Genomic DNA, 20,602 nt, shown 5'->3' with positions numbered 1-20,602 from the left:
AGGTTTTATTTTGAAGTGAACTGAATTGCTTAGAAACTGCTCAAAGTTTTTTAAGCGAATTGGAACTATTTCCCTGCAGCATAGTGGTTTGGGATACCACCTTGGAAGCAGATTGCTTTGGGTCAGCTGCTTACTAATAGAGTGATCTTGGACAAGTCACTTCATCCTCACTTACCTCAGTTGTGGCTAGAATCACCCTCTGGTTTGTTGTCAGAGTTAATTAGGCTGGATGCAGTGGTGCAGGCCTGTAATACCAGCAGCTTGGAAGGCCGAGGCAGGAGGATCGCAAGTTCAAAGCCATCTTCAGCAATGGTAAGGTGCTAAGCAACTCAGTGAGACCCTGTCTCTAAATAAAATACAAAATAGGCCTGAAGATGTGGGTCAGTGGCCAAGTGCCCCTGAGTTTTCAATCGACAGTAACCCCCCCCCCAAAAAAAAGAATTAATGAGCTTAATCCCTAGAGTGGTATCTGATTGGGAGTCAATACTTCTTTATAATACCTACCACCACCATCATCATCCATCATAATCATTATTCTGAACAATATCTTTCTTTCCTCTTTTTCCTCCATTGTTTTTTCTTATTTTTTCTCCCTACCTTGGCTCAAATAAAGAGAAGAAATACATGATAGAAAATTTTTGGACTTTAAAGTTTTAATTAAACTTTCCCATTCAACCCTAGCGTCTCCAGGTGGGTGCGTGGCTATGTCAACTGGAAAGTCTCTTGGCAAGTGGGTGGTGAAGGACTGCAGAAGCTTCAGAGCACTTTCAATTTGCAAGAAAATAAGTGGACCCCTGGAGCCTGAAAAAGCAGCCCCCAAGCCTGATGGCCCTTGTCCTGAAGGCTGGCATGGTTTCCCCTCCGGTGTTTCTTGTTACAAGGTAAAGCGGCATTCTCATCCAGTCCTTCAGTGGTGTCATCTCTGCACTATCCTAGTTAATGTCTTTGTACAAATTATGTTCCTTGCCATAGACATATAACCTAAAAAAGTGTTTGGGAGCATAGAGTCCTTGGCAGGACATTTGGAAACTTTGGTGTCAGGTGTTTCAATCCCACACTCTGCACATGTCCTCCCCAAAAGAGTAGGGCCAGAGCCAGAACTGGCCCTCTGCCTGGCTTCTCTCCTCCTGAGAGTCAGTGGGCTGCCACCATGCTGATGCAATGCTTGTGATTCTCGTATCCCTCTACTTCTTGTCAAATAAAGAGGTTCATCCCTTCTCATTATGGGAAAAAATGGGTCATTCAGTCAGTCAGTCAGTTCCACAAACCAACCATTAGATACCACCCCAAATCTTAGTAGCAATGACAGTGTTTAGTCTCAGGCTCATAAATCTTGGGGTCAGCTAGGGTTTGACTGATCTAGTTTGAATGGTCAACTCTATTTCCAGCTGCAGGTCAGCTGTGGGGGACTCCCTATGATGACTCTAGGGCTCAAGCCGAATGAGCAGCCTCTCTCAGGAGATTGTTTCTTGTGGCAAATCACTGGAGCCCAAGAAGTCAAGCCTAACCACATAAGCACATCTCAGGCCTCTGCTCACTTTAGCTACACTAGTCTCCCATTAATCACAGAAAGCTACATCGCCAAACCCCACATCAAAGTATAGAGAAGTCTACTCCACCCCAAAGAGGCCATGGCAAGAATGTGTCATTATATCATAGGGAACAGAAGAACTGGGACCAATAATTGTCCTACCAGTGCATTTTCTCTTCTTTTTTGAAATAATGATTTCTTTGACCTAAAATTAATCATTACACAAAAAGGAAACAATCCACAGTGGCAGGTTTTGTTTTGTTGCCTTCTGTCAAAGTTCACACATCAAGACAGACTTTTATTTGCTACTTCCTGATCTGAAAATAGTCCTCTTCTTATGTAGGTATTAATGGCTTGCATTCGAAATTATATTGTTAGCATACTTCTTTGCAGAATTCTTCTCCCAGAGCTTCCTTATGTACCCCTTACAGCCTTGACTACTGGTTCATTTTCTCTCTCAAAGTCCTGGGAATGCATTAGAACATGGTATCTTGTTGGAGCAGTTTACCAGCCTGACTGAGGTAGTTCATACATCTGACAATAGTGATCATCTTTATAGGCCTTTAGTTGACACTTAGAGCATGAAGGGTCCTTGACTCATTGTACACAGATTTTCCTGTGCCTTCATTATGAGGATCAGTTTCAGGTCCCATAATATTTTGACTATAATTGACTTAAAAACTATGAACACTTCATGATTATGCCAGAAAACAAATTAACATTATATTTTGTCAAGGCATTCCATGCAGAAAGAATTGTGAGAAAGAGGAACTGGGAAGAAGCTGAAAGATTCTGCCAAGCACTTGGAGCACACCTGCCTAGCTTCAGTCATATGATTGAAATCAAGGAATACCTTCACTGGTTAAGGGAGCAGTTCAGGTAATATTTCTAGAATGAGCTTCTGTGCTAAATGTGATGTCTTATAAATATTCAGATTAACATGTTATATTATCTTAAAAAAACAGTGCTTAGCAGTCATGCAATATCAAGCACTCTTATATGCAAGATACCATGAGAGATTCAGAGATGAGTGAGACACAGTCCCTGTCCTTTGTCCTAGTAAAGTTCAACAACAGTGTTAAGAAAAGTATGTAAAAAAAATATCTACAGCATAGATAAAGAGGGGCCTTGGCAATTCAGAGAAGGGAGGAAGTTTTCCTGGCAGGTATGATCAAGAGAAATGTCATGAGGAAGGCTGATTATTGGAGGGTAGGTAATATTTTTAAAAGTAAAATAGAAAAAGCCAGTGAAAACACAAGTCAAGGTGCTGAGAACAGAATGTACAGTTGTGGGCAAGGAGAAATGAATCATACTACTTGGCTAAAAAATAAGATTTGGATACGAAATTGAGATTCCTTTGCTTATCAGAGAATGAGTTTAAGTCAATAAGTAAAAAACAAGTAAGTTAATTAGTCCCCAATTAACTTCATTTGTGAAGAGATTAATTAAGTGAACCACTTATATTCCTATATACACAAGCATACAGATACACATATACATATAAATGCATACATACATACACATACATACAGAGAGGGGAGTAGCTCTGTAGGTCGATGCAGACCAACTAGTTAGAAAGCTAGTACAGCTGCTCTGGTGGAAGCCTGCATAGAGGAAGGGCAGTAAGAAAGGGAAAATTGGAAGTGATCATAGAAGTAATAGCCATTGTGATTTTAATGTTGAGGTAGAAGGAGCCTTCCTTGTCAATTTTCCTGATGTCTTTAAGGACAATATGGAAAAATATGAGCCAGGTGATGCTGTCTTGGAAAAAAAAAATTCTAAGCTTTGCACACAATCATGGTTATTAGGTTCATCAACTCCACAAAATGTTTTTCTCTTTTCACTTTCTGAACTGAAGAAAGACCCAAAGCTGTCTTAAAAAAAAAAAAAGTTCAGGGTATACCAGAGTAAATTATATTTTCCCAATCATTTTGAATCTAACAAAAATCTCAAGGAAAACAGCAAAAATTAAAATAGTTTGCCAAAACAAAAAAAAAGTTTAACTAGCCTTCTTTGGAATGTAGAAGATATTTAAAGACTGATATCTAAAAAGTTTTGAGGCAGAAAAAGCCTATAATATATTAATTTTAGTTTCCAATTAATTTCACTTGTGAAGAAATTAATTGATATTAACCACCCATATTACCTTCTTGGAAAAAAAATTTCAAAGACAAATTCCAGTTAAGAGATGAATACAAAAATCAAAAACACTTGAGTAGGGATTTCATTATAAAAGAATCAGAAGCAATAATATAACATTAAAACCTAGCCCAAAGTCTAAGTAGTTGTAATAAATATAATTATAAAGACAGAACGAAATTATCCTCTGTCTTGAAAGAGAAATATAAGAATAATTTAATAACACCAGGTTTTTAACTGTTTATATAAATAAAAATTAGAATGTAGAAAGTTAAAACAGTTGTGAAAAAAATGAAAGCATAGTAAATTTCTCATTTTACCTGGAAATTATTTAGAAACATTGATTATATAAATTTTTAAAGCTTGAAGATAATGTTTAGTAAAATTTAAGCATATGCCCATCTATTGAATGTATAATCTGTTGTGGTGGAGCCCATATAGATAAATATAAATAAATAAAATAATCAAGGATGAAATCCAACATAAAACAAGTTGGCAAAAGACCCATTGTCGGTTTTGATTAAGTCTGAGTATACAAATTTGTTCAATAATAGTATCCAATTCTACGTTGCTATAAGAGACGTAAAAACAGCCAGTTAGCACCTCTGCAGCCCAAAGTAATGATGTTCTTTTCCTGGAAGAAAGGGTATACAAAGTGTTACAAAATTAAGACATTTCAATAAAAACCCATCTTTTTAAAAATTGAAAAAACTGGCAATGAATCATATTACACTGCATATGAGTCAGTGTGAGTAGCTGGTGGCCCATTGAGATGTGACATCACTGTTCAATTTGCCAGGATCCCTAACTCATCACTTCTTGACCTCCTTATGATATGTGCTTGTTCCATATTAACTCAAATAGCAAATGAGTTAATCACAAGAGCCATGTGATCATCTTAATAGGCACTAAAAATGCATCTGGTAAAATTCTTATTCATTTCTGGCTTAATATATATACTTGATATATAGTTAATGAATACAATTAATATATAAGTTCTTTCTGAATTAAAAATAGAAGAGTAGTTCAATCCAGTAGCCATATCACAATTAATGATAAAGTATTATTAAATGAACCTCTGCACCAATGGCAGATTCTCATTCCCATTATAGTTGGCATCAGGCCTGCAATCACTTGACCCAGTGACTGGACAAGGGACCAGTTAGGGATCAAGCTCTTAGTGCCATTTCTAAAGGTACAGCTACTGGTCTCCCAAGATCCTTGAACCCTTTTATGAAGAGTGAGAGTCTTTCTAAATATTTTAGTTAATCCCATATCTTGAATAATTTAAATTTCACTAAGGAGAGCTCATTTCTGAAATCATGCGGATTAGCAACTTCTAGTTTCACTGACGTAAACCCTTTCCTGACTTTCAGCAGAGGCTAATTACCACAGTCTCAGGTGTAGCTTTGGATCACACACATCCCTGTGGTGGCCACCTGTGGGGCATGGCTTTTTTAACACTCTGCTGATCCTCTCTGAAGTGTGAATTTTGAGCAAAGCAGCCGAATGACCCCAAGATCTCAAGCTTGACCCGCACAATATCACACTGTCTAGATAAAGTACTTGTAGTAAAATACCGATGATATGCAAACAAACTCTGGATTCTAGAGTTAGTAATTCTAATTGGAAAAGGGAGTCATGGGTAAGTACTAAGCAGTAAAGGTGTAGGATTTGTGGGAATCAATTGATGGAAAACACTGGAATAACACATGTGATAGAAATGACTGTTAAGAGCCTCTATTACTGACTGGATTACACTAGGAATGTGTTCATATTACACTAATATGAACGATAATTAAAGAACTTCTCTTTATTTCTTTAATCACACTTAAGCACTTCCCATTTAAAAATTAGTACAAGTTCATATGTAAAATTTGGAAACTATTAAAAGGGTAATGAAGAAAATAAGAATCACCTCAAATCCTAGTTCCCAGTTATAGTTAACAATTAGTGTAAATGCTTTCAATTTTCTTCCATTCCTATACATGTAGTTTTTATAAAATGATTGTCCACAGAATTACTATGTATAATGTTTTTTTTTCTAATCACAAAAATAATGTATGTGGAGTTAAAAAAACAGAAAAGCACAGAGGAAAGAAAACAAATCTCTTTAGGAATTATGTTTTATTTGTAGTCTTATCCTAGCAGCCAACATAATGCCATATTAGACAGACTGTGTTTCTGCTTAATAAGTATTCCATTAATAAAGAGATTGTTTCCCTGTGCTGTACTTAGAAAGAAAACATTCTAGAACCAAAAATGTAGCCATGGCTTAAAGGAAAAGAAGGAAGCAGACCTATTCATATTAGAAAATGACTCTAAAGCTTACTCCTTGAATGCATTAGCTTTTATTGCAGGAATTGACCTTTCTCAGCAAGAAGTCCATTGCCCACCCAAATTGTGTATTGCATGCCAAAGAGTTAAGTCAGATTACTGCTATACTTCTCACAATCTAAATTCCACATCTCTATTTGTATTTCAATGAAAAGGATTCATGGCGCACCAAGTCATTAAGGCTCTGAGATCTTTGCAGCTCTTAATAGCAGCCCAACAGGGAAAGCCATTGTAGAGCAAAAATAGTCATAGGATTAGAGAATAAAGGCTTATTTGCAATGCCATTGCTGCTGTGTACACTGCCTCCTGTGAAGTGGCATGAATGGATTTAGATATAAATCTAAGGCTTTGCAGACTAAGAGCCCTCATCAAATAGTATTTATTGGGGGTTATGGCTGAGATACTGTTTTTCTTTGCAACCAGATGCGACAGGAAATTTGATTGAGAATAGGAATTTTGGCACAATCACACATATTCACCTTTTATATAATGTCTCCTTACCCTAAAGGCCTTGAAACTGTATACTTGGTTTGTATACTTGGACTGGAGTACAAGAAATTTATTGAGAAAGTTTGATTTTGATCTGATTCCTATTATGATCAGGTACCTAACTTCTATTTTTCCCTCCAGTTTTCTGAAATCTGCATTGGAGGTTTGCAATGATAGATGTGATTTCCAGTTTATTCTTACCTTTCTTTATCTGGCTACAGGTAAAGCAGATCAAACTTGGAACAAGTTATAATTCAGAAAATGCTTTCCACTTTGGACCACACACACAAACACAAGTAGCTACTATTTTCTGTATTTGTGATGCACTAGTGAATCCCTGGAAATGAAACGGAAGACTAAATTTCTGGGTTGAAATGAAGTTCAGTCTCAGAAAGTAGTGAAGATTAAATATATTTTGGACAATCGGGCAAACTCTTTTTCTCTAGGAAACTGTCCTCTGAGATTCAGCTGAGATGTGGAAATGAACTTGAAAGCAAAAAAGCTTTTAAGTGGGAGGAGGGGCAGCCATTGGCTGAAAGGAGAATAGGTGAGGGCATCAGGAGCCTGGAAATCTGGGGATAGGCCTCTGCAAAGGTTGCTTGGGGGAACCTCCTGAATGCCCAGCAGTTGACCTTTGATCATCTGCCCAGCTATACTGTTGATTGCATAAAGAAGGTAAACTATCTAATGCTTACTTTAGGGAAAAACAAAATTTCTACACTAATTCTCCTGGCCCAAGTATATACTGTGTAAAGATTTGGGAGAAATGAAGTTGTATTGCCAAGTAAGTATGAGGAAGGAAACTTAATCTCCTCTTTATTTTAGCCATCTGGCTTTAATTACGCTGTATGTGGTGCTTATCCAGATCTATAGTGTAGAAATCCAAAACTCAGACAGTATGAGACATTTGGAAGCTGTTAGGAGAACTCTAATTAACTGAAGACACAAACTGCAAATTCCTTTTATAGATACTAAATTTAAACTGACTTAGTTGTCTCCCCTGGATTTATCTGAAGTCCACAAATTGGTGATTGTCCTCTATGAAAGAAAATAATATAACACTGACAACCAAAAAGGACAATCTTCATATTCCATTGCAACAAGTTGAAAAACTTGGGATTAAAATGATGAAAAAGTACTGATTGATATTAAGCTATGAAAGAATATTGAACAAAGGAAAGAGATAAAGGAAAGCAATTATTTTATTAAAAAGTGAAAAGCAATTAAAATAGTTTGTTCTAGCCTTTTATTCAATAGGTCTACAAATTTTTACAAAATTTTCTATTATATTTCCCAGTAGTCTTGTGGTTGCACACTCCATATATTCCACATCCTACTTAAGAGTAGGGATAGTTTTTAGATTTGGATCCTACCCCTTCTTTAATATGTATCTATATTCATACTATATTTATATATGTATTCTGTATGCATACACATATACTCACTTATAGACATATGTATTTATCCATGTGCCACTGATGCCTTGTACCAACAGAAAATTAAATTATATGTACTATGGGACCAGGGATATTAGCTCAGTAGTACAGCACCTGGCTAACATGTAGAAGGCATTGCGTTCAGTCTCAGTACCTAACACACACTCACACACACACACACACACACACACACACACAATTATATGGAATATAACTGGTCTGCCTATGATGTCTTAAATTTTAGAAACTATTTTCATGTAGGGATGGAAACAGAAAAGTTTTTAGTCTTATCACTTCTACTTATGCAGATCTGTTTCCCTGGCTAGAGCTTAAGTTTATTTGAGGAAAGGGATCACTTAAATGTGCATATAATTGTGTACATATTCTTCCTTGGAATGCCTAACTGTTTTCCTCTAGGCCAATCTGAATACTGAACATGGTACACTTCAGACTTTGGCTGGAAAGAAATGTTAGCCATCCTTTGAAAACTATCTCCTAACCTCATGAAAGTGTTTCCTTTGCTTCTGCAGTTCACAGTGACCTCTCCTTCTTCTCAACGTTGGTAGCACTTAAATTTATACAGCTTATTTGATAGTTCTCATCAATGGTCTTATCGTATTTTCTTTTCTTATATAAATCTTGTCTCCCTAACTACTTCATTATTAGGTCTTGTACTTCTCTGTGTCATCATTGCGCCCAGCACGTACATCAAAGTATACTACTTATGAATATTATGTGTCATCACTTAAGTGATCGTTTAATTGTATCTCTCTAGTATATTTCTTTGGCACTTCAAATATACTCAAATTTGTTTACTTTCAACTTAATGGGCAATAGAAATTAAAATATTTTTTGAACCTTGTTTAGTATAAATTTAGCAAAATGGTTCTGTTCTTTTTAAAGAGATGTGATAATGTTTAGACAATGCTTTTTTAAAATGCCATTGTTGTATTTGACTCTATTTGAAAATAAAATAATGTGAAAACCCTGCAGTAAAGTTTTGAAATAATCACAACATTTTTGTCTTGAAAGTTTAAAGCAGAATTATTTTTGTGTTTCATGAAAAAAAAATTTTAGTTATTTAAAAGTATGCTGCTTTTTCTGTAGCTACACCATATTAAGGGTTCAGTTTCATTTCAAAAGGCTTTTTTTCTTTGTCAGCACTGTGAATTGAACTCAGGGCCTTGCACAAGCTAGACAAGTGCTCTGTTACTAAACTACATCCCCAGCCCTTCTTTTTTGTTTTAATTTTGTGACAAGATCTTGCTAAATGGCCCAGGATGGTCTCAAACTTGCAATCCTCAGTTTCCCATGTAGCTGGAATTACAGGTGTGTGCACCACCATGCTCAGCTCAGAGGACTTCTTTATATGGCTTGAGATTGTGTTTTCCAGTCAGTGACAAGATAGTCTAAATAAAGTTATATGACTGAAGCACTTTAAGCATTGTGAATGGTAAATATTTTCACCAAGTATCCTGAAAAAATTTTTAATGCTTCCTCTTTATGTAGTGACCAGCGTTGGCTATGGATAGGTTTGAATAAAAGGAGCCCAGACCTACAAGGATCGTGGCAATGGAGTGATCGTACACCAGTAAGTTAAAACCTTCTGTTGGGGTAGTACGGAAGTAGTGTTTATTTCAACAACAGGTAAGTCATAAGGAATCTCTAAAGAACCTGAATTACCATAGTCTTGAGCAAAAAGTAGAAGATGTCACACTCCTGGACTTCAAAAATGTATTACTTAGCTGGGCACGGTGGTGCATGCTGTAATCCCAGCAGCTCAGGAGGCTGAGGCAGAAGGATTGAGAGTTCAGAGCCAGCCTCAGCAAAAGTGAGGTGCTAAGCAACTCAGTGAGATCCTGTCTCTAAATAAAATACAAAAAGGGCTTGGGATGTGGCTCAGTGGTTGAGTATCCCTGAGTTCAATTCCTGAGTTCAAAAAATAAAATAAAAAGTATTATATACCTATGGCAACCAAAACAAAATGGTACTACCATAAAGAGATACATAGATCAGTGGAAAAATAGAAAGCTCAGAAAAAAAAAATCCATGCATTTACACACAAATGATTTCTGACAATCAAGAACACAGTGAAGAAAAGATAGTCTGTTCAACAAGTAGTGCAGGTAACACTGAAAACCCACATGCAGAAACATGAAATTAGATCCTTATCTCACTCCATCTACAAAAATCAACTGAAAATGAGTTAAAAGACTTAAATGTAAGACCCCAAACTACAAAACTTCTAGAAGAAAACATAAGAGGGAAAGTTCTATGATACTAGTCTGGGCAGTGAATTATGGAATATGACCCCAAAACACAGGCAACAAAAGCAAAAATAGACAAATGGGATCACGCCAAACTGAAAAGGTTCTGCACACCCAAGAAAACAGTCAACCAAGAGACAGCCTACAGAATGGGAAAAATTATCTGTAAACCATATATCTAAAAAGCATTAATATCCAAAATATGTAAGGAACTCAAACAACTCAATAGCAAGAGAACAAATAAACCAACTTAAAATGGGCAAATGATCTGAAAAGACATTTCTCAAAAGAAGACATTCAGATGGCCAACAAATATATGAAAAAATGCTAAACATTACTCATCATCAGGGAAATACAAACTAAAAACACAAACACGTATTACCTCACACCTGTTAGAACAGCTGATATCAAAAAGAAAAAAGACAGTGGGGGGTACGTAGTGCCCACATCTAATATCAGCAATTAGGGAAGCTGAGACAGGAAGATCACAAGTTTGAAGCCAGCCTAGGCAACTTAGCAAGACTCTCTCTCAAAATAAAATAAAAATAGGACTGGAGATATTGCTCAGAGGAAGGACCCTCTGGGGTTCAATCCCCAGTAATACTCAAAAGAAGAAAAAAAGAACTACCATATGATCTAGGAATTGCACTATGGGTATATATTCCAATGAAATGAAATCAGTAATCTTTTTAATATTTTTAGTTGTAGATGGACACCATGCCTTTATTTTATTCATTTATTTTTATGTGGTGCTGAGGATCGAGCCCAGTGCCTCACATGTACTAAGCAAGTGCTCTGCCACTGAGCTATAGTCCCAGCCCCCGAAATCAGTATTTTGAAGAGATAGTTACACTTCCATGTTTATTGCAGCATTATTCATAATAGTCAAGATATGGAATCAACCTAAATGTCCATCAGTGGATGAATGGATAAAGGAATTGTGCTATATATACATAATGGAATACTATTCAGTCATAAAAAGAAGGAAATCCTGCCACTTGCAACAACATGGATGAACCCGAGGTGAAAATATTCGTTGAAATAAGCCAGCTAGAAAGACAAATGCCATATGATCTCACCAATATGTGGAATCAAAAAAACTTGATCTCAGAATTAGAAAAGTAGAATGGTGATTATCAGGGGTTAGGGGATTAAGGAGATGTTTGTCAAAGGATATAAAATTTCAGATACTGATAACAGGATTAATTTCAGGAGATCTATTATTGTGAAACATGGCAATTATAGTTATTAAAAATAATGCTGATAGTGGATGTATAGTGTTCTCACCACCAAAATGATAACTATGTGAGGTAAAGTATATGTAAATTAGATTCAGTCATTCTACAATGCCTATACTTTAAAACATCATGTTGTATATGATAAAAAAATAACAATTTTACTTGTCAATTAAAAAACATAAATATATCCACATACCAAAATTGTGAAGCTGCATGCTTACTGAAATGGAAACAGATTCACATATATGAAGTATATGAAGTGGGGGAAAAAAACAAGGTTCTAATTTACTTTTACTTAAAAATATATATAGTTTATGAATGGTCCAAAAAAGAGAAAAATATAGATACATAGATGTGGTGGCCATCTTTGGTTAGTAAAAGTAATTTTTTTTCCTCAAAGCTTTTCTTTATTTTGCTTTTAATAATTTTTTTTTTTTACTTCTTTTGCAGAGAGGGGCCGGTAATGGGGATTTAACCCAGGGATCCTTAACCACCAAGCTACATCCCCAAATCTTTTTTTTTAATATTTTTAGTTGTAAATGGACCCAGTACCTTCATTTTTTTATGTGGTGCTGAGGTTGAAACCTAGTGCCTCACACATGCTAGGCAAGCACTCTGCCACTGAGCTACAACTCCAGCCCTCAGATCTTTTTAATTTTTGATTTTGAGACAAGGTCTTGCTAAGTTACTGAGGGCCTTGCTAAATTTCTGAGGTTGTCTTCAAACTTGCACTCCCCCTGCCTCAGTGTCCCAAGTCACTGAGATTATAAGTGTGCCACATCATACTGGCTTTAATTTTTTTTTAATAATGAGAAACTTTTATTTTTATTATCTAAAAATAGGAGTTATATAAAGATAAACTATATTTATTGAGAGAAAAAATTCATTGGGGGGAACCTAAAAAATCTTCCAATATTATTTCAAATGTTTACATTATTCTGAAGAGATGTTTTAAATAACACAAACAGCAAAATTTTCCAAATATTCAATATTTGCTACACCTTCCCTTTCTGTTAATTCATTTTGTATTCTTTCTAAATGTTAGACTCCTGACCTTTTTTTTTCTGACTTGTATTTTCAATTTGGAGCATATTTGAGATTAGTTGATCAAATAACCAGCATTTTAACATATGCAAAACATGAAAGAGAAGACGGAGGAGGTGGAAGAAGTAGTTGTTGTCATTGTCTTGGCACTCTCACTATAGCAGTAAAATTACTACATCATTAACCTCCACTTTTGAAACTGTGCCTTCCTTTGTTTAGAAACTTATGACATTATGACATTGTCTAAGTCTTCTCATGATTTAGCATCCTGATTTTTAAACTGTTTTTTTTTCAGTTGCATATGAACATGCTCCGTTATTAAAGCTGCTTAAATTACATCTAAATTGCAAATATTTATGCATCATTCTTAAATTCTCAAGGCTCTCTTGTCTTTTCAGGTGTCTACTATTATCATGGAAAATGAATTTCAGCAAGATTATGACATCAGAGACTGTGCTGCTGTCAAGGTCAGTCTAGTGCTGGAAAATCTGCATTGAAAGTAAATAAATGAATCCGGGACTGAGATGGTAGCTCAGTGGTAGAGCACATGTTTAGCATGTTTGAGGTCTTCGGCCTGATCCCCAGGAAAGAAGGGGAGGCAGTTGTTTTCAATGCTGTTTTGCAACAACATTGGGAAATTAGATTAATGCCACCATGAGGTGTTTGTACATTTTTTTTTTTTATAACAACAGGACAATTAAAAAGGTCTCTGAGGATGGAGGATGACATGAACTGAGAGTATGAGGAAGATTTATCTTGAGACAAATTTCAAAATACAGCAGATAGGAGTGGAAGACAAAAGACCCATTAGGCATTTACCTCTGCAGAATGCATTCCTTTATCCATTTCATAAGTGACATGTTCAGGGAATCTGTGAAGGGGAATAAAACAGTGACAGGCTAAAAAACATTGTCACTGTCTTCAAGGAACTTCCAGTCTAGTAGGAGATAAAGACAAACAAGCAGATGATACCATCAGGCCAGGGCTATGACGGGCAGAATACAGGTTACACACAGGAACGGGGTTGTTAGGAAAGAATAACCGTGGTAATGGCAGTGATGGTGGGGATGGTGAGCAGCAAACACTTATTGACTCCTTTAGAAGTCAAGTACTGTGCAAGGCTTGTCATATATATTATTTAATTTAATACACAACCTTGTTAAGTAGGAACTATTACCATAGTTATTGTGTAGAGAAAGAAATTTGAGCTTTGAGTAACTTACTCAGGGTTAGGTGGTAACAGGATTGAAATGTTGGTGGTAACATGTCTGAGTCCTGTACTCTTAACCACTGTATAATATGATTGGAAGGTGTACTGGTCTGTGGAATATGCTCTATTTTAATTTAGATAGTTTTAAATCCAACCTTGACGTAAGATGTGTCCTATCATAAGTTGAAATTAAAGAAACTTTGAAGGAGTTGAAGGGGAGAAATGAATATTATAAAAAGGAAAGGGCTAAGAAGTAGATTCGAGGGAACTGCCAATTAAAAAATAAAAGAAGACAAGGAAAGAGGACACATCCAGTTAATATCTTTACTTTGTAGCCCAAGAAAATGCTACAGGAAGGTTGGGGCCAATAAAAATTGAGAAAGTTTTTGGAAAACACTATTTTCAAAGTAACTCTTCTTGTAATAAACTCTTATAGTATCATACCATTTGTACAGAATTCCCAAAGTAGCACAGAAAAGGTAAACACTTCAGAGAAGTGGCTGACTAGAATTCCCAGGGAGCCACCCTGGCCATGAGGCATTGGGAAACGTCCTAGAAATGTCAGAACAACACTAAAGGAGTATAGCCCCTGAGCCTGGACTTCTGTGTCATCTTCTGATCTGTTCCAGTCACAGCCTGGTGCTTGAATACTGCTGAAATAATGTTCTTTTATAACTTGATCTTTTCCCAAATTTTATAAGTACAAGATTCTACAATTTCTTGTCAATAAAATCAAGGGGAAAAGAGACAGGAATTAACATGTTGGACATAAACATGGCCTTATAATTTATTTCAGTCCCCTTAGAAGGCTTTTGCTCAGGCAGTTACTATTCAAACATTCCATTCATTCATGTATCATTTATTCAACAGAAAGCTTAAGTGCCAGGGCTGAAATAGGGACCAAGGCCACAGTCTGTACAGTTAATGTTTCATAAGGGCAGCAGCAACCTCAAAATATTCTGCAATCCTTTTCCTCCTTTAGGTTATATACAGGCCATGGCGAAGAAGCTGGCATTTCTATGATGACAGAGAATATATTTATTTGAGGCCTTTTGCTTGTGACACAACACTTGAATGGGTATGCCAGATTCCAAAAGGTAAGTAGTAGCTATTCCTTTTCATGATTTTCTCATGCGAATGTTGCAAATGCTGAGCTAGAAGTATATAAGACCCCGCTTTAGTCCACAGTTGTAATTTTTACAAGTCGTGAGGTGCAATTAATATATTTTGCCACCCCCCTACTGCCCAACTCCCTCTCCTATAAGAAGTCTAGCTTACAGAAATTTGGTAATAGCTTACCAAATTTGGTCATAGAAAAAAATTGTGTAGAAGACAAAATTTAAGGCTCATTTAGGGAGATTAGATTTTGGTATGAAAGATTATTTTAATAAAAAGAGAGATGAAGAGAGAATCGTTCTAATTTTTATTTTGATGCAAAATGAAAAACAAAATGAACATAATTTGGAGAAGAATTAGGCAGGAACCAAAAAAAAAATCAAAATTTGGCAGGTTATTATAAAATTTAGAAGCAATTGTTCGGTGAACTCCAAAACTGCTAATACTTCATGTAAATTCAAATTCAGGAGCTTAGATTTTTTTTTTAAGCAATATTTATTTATTTTTAAATATTTATTTATTTTTTAGTTATTGGCGGACACAACATCTTTGTTTGTATGTGGTGCTGAGGATTGAACCTGGGCCGCACGCATGCCAGGCGAGCGCACTACCGCTTGAGCCACATCCCCAGCCCCAGGAACTTAGATTTATAGCAGAGCCTTTGATGACAAAGAGAGAAAAATAGATTTTTTTAATTTAGTATTTTACAAGGAAAATGTTAGGAAATTATTATTTAGAATGATGAGAAGACTTTACTCCCCCCCCCTTTTTTTTTCATTGGTAGTGCTGGGGATTGAACCCAGGGCCTTAGTGCCTGTGAGGCAAGCACTCTACTAACTGAGCTATATCCCCAGACCCTCCAGTTATTTTTAAGCACACATTGTAAACACAATGGAAAATACAAAGGAAGTTCTAAAGTGAATTTCTGAACTGAATGTAAGAGTTTCAACTAAAGGTATATCCTCCTACAGATTCTCAAAGAACCCCAAAGATTGAGTCATTGTTTTGCCCATTTTCCTAAAAAGGACCACCACATATGACCTCAGGCACAGTAACTGGCAAGTCTATTTCATGAAAGAGGACTGTCAGGCACTAGTAAGAGTGCTTCTGTGCTTATGAATGTGTGTTGATGTGGTTGTCCTGGGGTGGTGGGGAGGACTATGCCCTGTTATTCCTGATTGTTTGATTAAAACTTCAAAAAGGAGCAAAGGAAAACCAGTTTGGAAGGTCTTTTTTTTTTTTTTTTTTTTTAATAGTAGGTCCTTTCTTTCTTTTTTTTTTTAAAGAGAGAGAGAATTTTTAATATATATTTTTTAGTTTTCAGCGGACACAACATCTTTGTTTGTTGTATGTGGTGCTGAGGATCAAACCAGGGCCGCACGCATGCCAGGCGAGCGCGCTACCACTTGAGCCACATCCCCAGCCCATTGGAAGGTCTTTAAGGAAGTGGAAAAGTAACTCATATATACAGCCAATATGCACAATGTCTCTGGTTTGAAGCATTCTGGTGAGCCTCCCATTTGTAGCATTTAGCAGCCTGCTACAGAGTGTCCTTGCTCACTCCAAGGCACCTGCACTGGTATCGGCTACCCCCACCTCCTGTTTGGGTGGAGATGCAGACCAAGAGTGGAAACCAGGGCAACTTAGAAATGACAGAACTGTAATGTCAGGAAATGTTATGATAGAGCATGTGCTGGTTTAAAGGGAACTGACTGTCTTGGCAAATCTAACGTCAACCAAACAAATCTAAATAATAACACCCTTTCTTCCCCCATGCAGAAACAAAATAAAATGCTAAATAACTAAATATCATTCGAATCAACTACCAGTCATTTAAAACAATCAATGATTGCTCAATCCAAGATTTAAATGTTATGTTAACTCCCCTTTGACAGTACCTACTTTCTAAGTTAAAAGGTATTGCATTAATCTGATTGGATATTTTTCTTGTTTACCACAGCAGCCGAAATCTACTCAACTTACATTAATTGGCATTTTTGGTTTTCTTAAAGAAATTTTCCTCTTATTGGCCTAAATCACCATGCCTTTTCTCTTCTTGCCTTTTTATTACCTGGTTCTAAGTAGTCCCCTCTTCTCTAAAAGGGATATGAACCTGTGAATTTTAATTAGCTATAATTACTAGGTATTCTTTTAAAATATTCTTTTTTTAATTGAGGAAAATACCAAAAATAAAATTCATAAAAATGTTTTTAGGGAAATTATCACTATCAAATACAGCAGGTATACTTCTTGCTACCTTATATACACATATGTATTCATAGTCTCATATAAAAAAAGACTTTGAGAATATCATAGACAAGAAACTGTGTTTATTTTTTAATCAATTTGCATTTCTATTGATGAAAACTACCCAATCTGAAGAGAACTTAGAAAACCCAAGGATGCTGCATGTGCAGACTGTCCTCTCTCAGGAGGGTCATCTGATGACTTAAGCCTCGATACAACAGCAATATTAAGAACAGCTGTTTTACCCTGTAATTAAATAAAGTGAATTATGTTTTAGAGTTGAAACCACTGTGACCTGTAGCCAGTATGACTAGGGGGAAGGAAGCAACTAGAATCCTGTGAAGACTGCTCTGTGCATGGGACTGTGTGGGTACCACTTTAGGGGTGATAGCAAGGTCTTCAAGTGCTTTGTGAGTAGACTCATTTTTATAAAGTAGATAATGAAGGCTCAGGGAGTTAGTGAAGCACCTCAGCCATAGTGTGTGAGGGCCCGCACACCACTGTGAAGCCCATGATTCTGTGTAGCATATCATATTTCCCATTTCCATTCAGGAATCTGCATTGACTTTTATTGTTTTCCTCCCAGTTTTGTTTCACTTTCTCAAAAGGTTCAATATTGGACACTTTGTCCAACCGCATCTCATGAGTCAGTAACCTCTAACCCCCTAAGTGTACAGTGCAGTTAACTCAAATTCCATTAGATAGAGAAGTAGTTCCTGAATAGCCTCATCCTACAGGGTGATTACCTTGATGCAAACGCCTTAGTGCTTCTGTGTAAATTATACAACATCATCATTTACTTATTTTTAACTTTCTAATTATTAGCTATGTTTTGTTCATGTCTTCCTTTTGACTTCCAATACAAAGCAAAAAACTGCTAGTAATGCATACATATGTATTGTGTGTATGATATATTTTATATATATGGATTTGTATATTTTATTATCCATATGCATTTATATATTTTTTTAAATATATTTTTCCCTCAATGCTGGGGATCCAATTCAGGGCCTTGTTTGTTCTAGGCAAGTACTCTACCATTGAGCTACATCCCCAGCCCTAGACTGCTTGGAATACTTTATTAATATTTAGCAAGTCTATCTTTTGCCACTGAAGAAGCTTTAGTACAAGCCCTACAAAATTCAACTAAATGACATAACTTGAAATCAAATGATTTGCTCAGAAATGAATAAACCTTCATAACAGTGTAATTAACATTAAAAGGCCCTACTTACAGTAAGCTGATCTGTGATCAGATACTAAACTCAAGCCACTTGCTTTCTTCTTTATACAGGCAGCACTCCAAAAACACCAGACTGGTATAATCCAGGTGAGTTAAGAAAACTGAAATTTAGCAAAAGCTGCTTTTATCCTTTTGACAATGTATATCATTAATTATTTAAGTGCCAGTTTCTTCTCTATCATGTCTTCAAGAGAAATAAAATTGTCTCCAGGCAAGGAAAGTGGGTGGATGGTGTGGAATGAGTCCATGAGGCTAGATTTTTCTTCTCTGTGAATACAGAAAAGTGGCAGAGTCACTGGCTCAGGAATCCTTAATTCCTTGCAGTTAGCACTTCCACAGTCAGAGAGAGCCAGTAATCTAGATGGGTTATTGTGTTAATCCGCTTTCCCTTACTGTAATAAAATACTTGATATGATTAACTCGAAAAGAGGAAAGGTTTAGGCTCACAACTTTGGAGATTTTAGATGATATTCTGTCAACCTTGTTGCTTTGGGGCCTGTGGCAAGATAGCACTTCATAGCAGAGAGCCCTTGGTGGAGCATACTGCTTACTCCTGGTGGCTGAGAAGGGAAAAACAGAAAAAGGAGGCTCCAGAGTACTAATATCTCTTCCAAGGGCACACCTCCATATGACCAGAAGACTTCCAACTGAGCACCACCTCTGAAAAGGTTCCACCCCTCCCAAGAGCATCATGGACTAGGAACCAAGCCTTTAATACATGGGCCTGTGGGAGACACATCCAAACCAAAACAGTTACTATTTGTAAAGTTTTAACCGTTACCCATACTTACAGGGTACAGTTTGGTTGGCGTGGTCCTAACTCTGATCTTCTTATTTAGAGCGTGCTGGAATTCATGGGCCTCCAGTTATAATTGAAGGAAGTGAATATTGGTTTGTTGCTGATCCTCACTTGAACTACGAAGAAGCCGTCCTGTACTGTGCTAGCAATCACAGCTTTCTTGCTACTATAACGTCTTTTACAGGACTAAAAGCCATCAAAAACAAAATAGCAAATGTAATTTAAAACAATGCATTTTAAATATATTTCTTATTATATTTATTCCATTAAAAATACTTCCAAAATCTACAAAAGTTAAATGTTCCTCTAAAGTAAATTTGCCTCACAACATCCATCTTAATTGTTCAGTGTTTGAAAAGTTAAGTGAGATTGCTTAATGTTTTAAAATATGCATGATTTATAATAAATATCAGTTTATGAGATGAGCATTGGTAGATAATATAAATTATCCTAATTCATTACTTTATTAGAAGTTAACTTATACTAAAATTTCTGTTTCTACTTATTAATAAAGTTATAAAATAACTTTTAGGGAGAGAAATAATTTATATATTTTAAAATTTATCATTAATTGCAATAAGACACTGTATGCCCAATTAATGTATTAGTCCAATTAATGTATGCTTCTAATTACAGCAACTCTATTTTCTAGACCCCAAATAGGTTCTGTGAATATATAAAATAGGGGCTGTCAAATTACTTTTTGGTGAAAAGTCATGATTCATGTCATTTTGAGACCAAATAATGGAATGTCTAGAAATTGAAGTTATTTGTGATTAATATTTAAAGCAAAACTTTCCTTAAATTCAGCATCTCTAAGGATAGGTGTTTGTGGTTATTTTTTTTTTTTGCAGATATCAAGTGATGAACAGAAGTGGTGGGTGAGAACTAGTGATCAGCCACTAGATCGTCATTTTATATAGTACGTGACATTGATTCTGCCTTTGTGAATTTATCACTTATTGCCGTCCCAGATTGCCCTTGACTAATGGACTGCTATTTATAAGTAGTTTTGAATATTAATCCATAAATGGCCTAGATTAAAGAAGCCAAGTCCCTTCTCATATTAATGTCAAGAAAAAAGTGGTATAAAATAATGGCATTAATATTAAATTTAGAATTAAAATAACTTAGAGTAAAAAGCCAGAATGGAATATCTAATTACCTTATGAGTTGTTGAATCTCTTATTTACTTTCAGCTCACGACATCCCTGGCACCACTTTCCTATGAGATTTGGGGAGGAATGCTTGCACATGTCTGCCAAAACTTGGTTTATGGGTAAGTTAAGTCCAAACCTTAATGCTGATCATGTCATATGTGAACTTCAGGATCAGTTGCTGGCTTAATCTTGTTTTCATTTCAATTATGTATCTGATAGCTTCATCTTATTCTGATATATTGTTAATGACAATTGCCCAAATTCCAAATCCAAAAAGGTACTTTTCACTGTGAATAATCTAACTTCCTTTATCCTAAAGTATTTACTTATGAATAAACTTACCACT

The 20,602-nt window shown here is 36.0% G+C and overlaps 1 protein-coding gene across 2 annotated transcripts in view; it reads left to right on the top strand.

Annotated features, from left to right (window-relative positions):
* Ly75 (lymphocyte antigen 75) overlaps positions 1-20,602 on the top strand; it is a 90,999-nt gene that overhangs the window by 33,596 nt on the left and 36,801 nt on the right. Inside the window, exons 12-20 of one of the 2 annotated variants that reach the window (XM_077802652.1) lie at positions 682-881; positions 2,268-2,410; positions 9,442-9,523; positions 12,880-12,948; positions 14,674-14,788; positions 18,349-18,384; positions 19,137-19,312; positions 19,951-20,018; positions 20,296-20,375. In XM_077802652.1, the coding sequence (XP_077658778.1) occupies positions 682-881; positions 2,268-2,410; positions 9,442-9,523; positions 12,880-12,948; positions 14,674-14,788; positions 18,349-18,384; positions 19,137-19,312; positions 19,951-20,018; positions 20,296-20,375 (969 nt within the window). Of the gene's footprint in view, positions 1-681; positions 882-2,267; positions 2,411-9,441; positions 9,524-12,879; positions 12,949-14,673; positions 14,793-18,348; positions 18,385-19,136; positions 19,313-19,950; positions 20,019-20,295; positions 20,376-20,602 lie in introns of both variants that reach the window. The other variant, XM_026393091.2, reaches the window with a different exon arrangement.

This window comes from Urocitellus parryii, chromosome 1 (genome assembly GCF_045843805.1).
Source record: "Urocitellus parryii isolate mUroPar1 chromosome 1, mUroPar1.hap1, whole genome shotgun sequence".
Classification (NCBI taxonomy): Eukaryota; Metazoa; Chordata; class Mammalia; order Rodentia; family Sciuridae; genus Urocitellus; species Urocitellus parryii.
This window is presented reverse-complemented; position numbering and strand designations above follow the sequence as displayed.